The 5,168-nt window shown below is 48.5% G+C and overlaps 1 protein-coding gene across 1 annotated transcript in view; it reads right to left on the bottom strand.

Annotated features, from left to right (window-relative positions):
* Nucleotides 1–2,903: 2,903 nt before the first annotated feature.
* The window catches only part of ATP6V0A4 (ATPase, H+ transporting, lysosomal V0 subunit a4), a 64,378-nt gene continuing 62,113 nt past the window's right edge, over nt 2,904–5,168 (bottom strand). Inside the window, exon 20 of the mRNA XM_011995506.1 lies at nt 2,904–3,019. Within this exon, the coding sequence (XP_011850896.1) occupies nt 2,904–3,019 (116 nt within the window). The remainder of the gene's footprint in view (nt 3,020–5,168) is intronic.

Raw genomic sequence — 5,168 nt, 5'->3', positions numbered from 1 at the left:
AGAGCAATGGCATGATCTTGGCTCACTGCAACCTCCACCTCCCAGGTTCAAGCAATTCTCCTGCCTCAGCCTCCTGAGTAGCTGGGATTATAGGCGCCCACCACCACGCCCGGCTAATTTTTATATTTTTAGTAGAGACAGGGTTTCACCATGTTGACCAGGTTGGTCTCAAACTCCTGACCTCAGGTGATCTGCCCGCCTCGGCCTCCCAAAGTTCTGGGATTACAGGTGTGAGCCACCACAGCCGGCCCTGTTAATTTTTTTTTAATAGAGAAGGGGTCTTTCTATGTTGGGCAGGCTGGCCTTGAAGTCCTGGGCTCAAGTGATCTTCCCATCTCAGCCTCCCAAAATGCTGGGATTACAGGCATGAGCCACCACATGAGGCTATAAATGCAGATTATTTGTACATTATAATCCTAAATCTGTACACCCTATGATTCAACAACTCTACTCCAAGGTGGAGAAGTTCGGCACGTGTACCCTAGGGCGTTGCACGAGATTGTTTCCAGAAGCTTTGCTCCCAAGGGTGGAATTTCCATCAAGAGGAAATCAGACAAATATGTGGAGGCATATTATTCACCAAGGAAAGTAAGCAAACTATAGCTATTGGTGGCAAAATAAATCCTGGTAATACAATTTACATGCAAAAAAGCAAAACAATACAATTTGTTAGAGATCGTATGTCTGTGTCTCTCCAAAATTTATATGTTGAAGGCCTAACCCCCAAAGTGATGGTATTTGGACATGGAGCTTTTGGGTTAGGTGAGCTCATGAGGGTGGGGCTCTCATGTTGGTATTAGTGCCCTTATAAGAAGAGACACCAGGCAGCTTTCCCCCTCTCTCTCTGTCTCTTTTCCCCTCTCTCCACCATGTGAGGACACAGGCAGAAGGCCGCCATCTGCAAGCCAGGAAGAGGGTCATCACCAGAACCCCACTTTTCTTGCTCCCTGATCTGGGGCTTGCAGCCTCCAGAACTGTGAGAAAATAACTGTCTGCTGCTAAGTCGCCCAGCCCAGGGCGTTTTATTATGGCAGCCTGAGCTAAGACATGATTCTATTCACATAAATTCAAACAGATGCAAAACTACACTAAATTGCTAAGGGATAAAACCATGTTAAAAAGCACAAAATTTGCTATTATAAAAGTCAGGAGTGTGGACAACACCGTGTGAGGACACAGGGAGAAAAAGAAATCCTCCTGCCCCAGCCTCCCAAGTAGCTGAAACCACAGGACCACACTTGTATATTTTTTTTCATTTTAATTTTTGTACAGACAGGGTCTCGCTACATTGCCCAAGCTGGCCTCCAATTTCTGGCCTGAAGCAATCCTTCCACCTTGGCTCCTTCTTTCTTTTTCTTTTTTCTTTTCTTTTGAGATGGAGTCTTGCTCTGTTGCCCAGGCTGGAATGCAGTGGTGTGACCTCAGCTCACTGCAACTTCCGCCTCCCAGGTTCAGGCAATTCTCCTGCCTCAGCCTCCCGAGTAGCTGGGACTACAAGCATGCACCACTAAGCCCAGCTAATTTTTCTTTATTTAGTAGACACGGGGTTTCACCATGTTGACTAGGATGGTCTCGATCTCTTGACCTCATGATCCACCTGCCTTGGCCTCCCAAGTGCTGGGATTATAGGTGTGAACCACCGCACGTGGCCACGGCCTCTTCTTTGACCAGGATGTGGTTACATGAGTGTTTGCTTCACAAAAATCCACTAGGCTATATATATATTTTATGCATTTTTGTAAACATGCGAATTTTTCACAGTAAAAGTGTTTTTAAAAAGACTAAGATCCTAACCATATTTCAAAAAACATTTAGCTAATATTTATTCAGTCACTGCAATGTACAAGGGCACATGCCAGGTACTGAGGGCATGAGGTGAATTCAGCCTCAGTCTGGAAAGTGGCTCTTTTCACTCTTCAGTGGTCACGGGTCCCCTCTGAAATCTGAAGAAAGTCATGAATCCTTTCTCCAGAAAAATGCACACAGAGGCGCCCAACAACATCTTATGTGTAGTTTCAGGGGATTTACAGACAGCCTGAAGTTCAGCCACAGACTCCAAATAAAGAGCCAAATCAGAGGAATTCAAAGCGGTTTCACATATTACCTCAGTAAGGCCCGTACCAACCCTATAAATTAGGTTTTATGATGCCCGTCTTACAGATAAGGAAACTAAAGCTCCGAGAAGTTCAGGGACAGACGCCACACAGCCCTCTCTGGCCTGTTCCTATGACACCACCACCCGTCCCTCACTTCCCTACTCCTTACCTTCTCAGCTGTTTCCACACCCCCAGCTCCAAAGGTCTTTTCTATACACTTCTTGCATGCCCATGGAGTCTCTCAAAGGCTGACAGTGGGGAATGTTTTAAAAGGCCCTGAGGCGAGTGAAATCCAAGAGGAGGGAGGTCATGGATGGGTATCGGAAAAAACCCAGACTCGTCGCTGAGCTCCTGCCTCCAGCTAACCGCCCTACAAGGGCTCTCACTGTCCAAGCTATGCGAGTAAGGGCCCATGTCTAGGTGTCCCTGGGCACGGAGCACGTGCGACTGCTTCTCCCCTAGTTATCACGCCCAATAGCCTGGGAAATGCACCTGGCAAGGAAATACCATCATTACATCCTTGGCTTGAGGCTTGAAGACCCCCGCTAAAAGGTCACCACGATGTGGCCCAGAGAGATAGAGGCCTGTCACTTGCAAGTGGCTATCAGAATATGACAAAAGCAGAGACATCGAATGCAAGGAAGAGGGTCCCTGTTTGCTTGCTGCCTCCCAAGTTCTGGTATTCTGCCTGCTACAGTGGTGCGGAGTCTCTCATCAATGGGAACAGCTTCACCCCCGTGTGGTTAGACCCACACTTGAGTGCTTAGCATTCGTGTGATCTTCACAGCTCAGGCTATGTTCGTTTCCTTACATAAACTCACATACGCAGACTTTCACGTGCACACGAATGCTTAGATGCACACACTCAGCCCTGCGCGTACCCGCAGCGCAGACACCCACGAGCACGTCTTTACTCCTGTGCACTGGTGTGCATTCGTGTGAAGTGGCTATCCCAGGACTGTCACTCACTTTGTTCCTTTTTTTTTCTTTTCTTTTCTTTTCTGTTTTGAGACAGAGTCTTGCCGTGTCACCCAGGCTGGAGTGCAGTGGTGCGATCTCAGCTCACTGCAACCTCCAGCTCCCAGGTTCAAGTGATTCTCCTGCCTCCCGAGTAGCTGGGATGACAGGCGTGTGCCACCACACTCAGCTAATTTTGTATTTTTAGTAGAGAGGGGGTTTCACCATGTTGGCCAGGCTGGTCTCGAACTCCTGACGTCAGGTGATCCACCTGCCTTGGCCTCCCAAAGGGCTGGGATTACAGGCGTGAGCCACCACCCCTGACCCCACTTTGTTCCTTAAAGTGGATCTTAGCGCTTCAAGTCATCAGTGGTGCTAATGTTGGTCTTCAGCTCCAACCTCAGCAGCAGTTTGAAGGACTTGGGTCATACCAGGGATGAGTCTAAATAAGACAGGAGGAATTCTGGCCAGAGGACACCCCAACACATAGTGCCAAACTCTGGCCCAGTGACCTGAGATTTAGAGGGTAAGTTGTTATTGCAACAGAGTTTAGCCTAGCCTGACCAGTACAGGAGGCTAACTACTAGAACCACTGATGAAAGCCCCGGCACACAAACGTTAAATTTCTTGTGTAAGTGACTCAGCCAAAAGTGGTAGAAAAGGGACCAGAATTTAAGTCAGTGTTTTAATTTTTTCCCCATTCTTCCACATTACCTCTTTAAGCAACTGTGTTAGTATGGCACGGAAGCCACGTCTAGCAGGGACTTCTAGAATGACCCAGTGGGTGAACCAGGCCAGGTAGCCATGAACCATATGGGTTTTCAGGAATCAAATGACCCCCTCAGTGTGTGCATGGGCTGGCCAGACACATAGGGCCAAACTCTGGCCCAGGGACCAAGAATACCAAAACTCCTTCTCCTGTCTTATCTAGACTCAGCCCTATTATGACTCAAGTCCTCCAACTGCTGCTGGGGTTGGAGCTGAAGACCAACATTAGCACCACTGACTGCACGAAGTGCTGAGATCCACTCTAAGGTAAACAAGTGGGTGACAGTCCTGGGATAACCACTTCACATGAATGCACAACAGTACACAGGAGTAAAGACATGCGGCCGGGTGTGGTGGCTCACGCATGTAATCCCAGCACTTCAGAAGGCCGAGGCAGGCAGATCACGAGGTCAAGAGATCAAGACCATCCTGGCCAACATGGTGAAACCCCGTCTCTACTGAAAATACAAAAATTAAAAAAAAAAAAAAATTAGCTGGGTGTGGTGGCGTGCACCTGTAGTCCCAGCAACTCGGGAGGCTGAGACAGAAGAATTGCTTGAACCTGGGAGGTGGAGGTTGCAGTGAGCCGAGATCGCACCACTGCACTCCAGCCTGGTGACAGGGAGAGACTCCATCTCAAAAAAAAAAAAAGACATGCTTGTGGGTGTCTGTGCTGCAGGTACTCGCAGGGCTGAGTGTATGCATCTAAGCATTCGTGCACGTGTGAAAGCGTGTGTATGTGAGTTTGTGTGAGGAAACAAGCACAGCTGAGCTGTGAAGATCGCACAAATGCTGAGCACTGGAGTTTCTACTGGAAATGTATAATCACACACTTTACTGCTGTCGCTTCTATCCATTCAGCACACACCTCGGCCTGGCTTCTCTGTTCTAGGCATTATGCCCAACGCCGGGAACGCTAAGATAAAAGTCAGGGTCTTTGCTTCCAAGGAGCTCATAGTCCAGTAGGGAGACAGGCTCATCGAGACAATCATAATTGAAGCTAGGTTAACAGCATGCCCCAGAATCCCAGGCAGGCATCTTCCAGACTGGGGGACTAGGAAGGAAGACTTCCAGCTGAGTTATGAAGAAGGAATTAAGTATCAGGTGGGGAGAGAGTTAAAGAAGGGACTATTTCAGGCAAGGGGGCTGCAGGGGCAAACACCCAGAGGGGCCCTGGGAGTACTGCATCTTCAGGAGATAGTTCTTCAGGCCAGGCACAGTGGCTCACACCTGCAATCCCAGCACTGTGGGAGGCCAAGGCAGGAGGATTGTTTGAGCCCAGGAGTTCAAGACAAGCCTGGGCAACATAGCAAAACCCTGTCTCTACCAAATAAATAAATAAATAAA

This window comes from Mandrillus leucophaeus, unplaced genomic scaffold, assembly GCF_000951045.1.
Source record: "Mandrillus leucophaeus isolate KB7577 unplaced genomic scaffold, Mleu.le_1.0 Scaffold49, whole genome shotgun sequence".
NCBI lineage: Eukaryota > Metazoa > Chordata > Mammalia > Primates > Cercopithecidae > Mandrillus > Mandrillus leucophaeus.
This window is presented reverse-complemented; position numbering and strand designations above follow the sequence as displayed.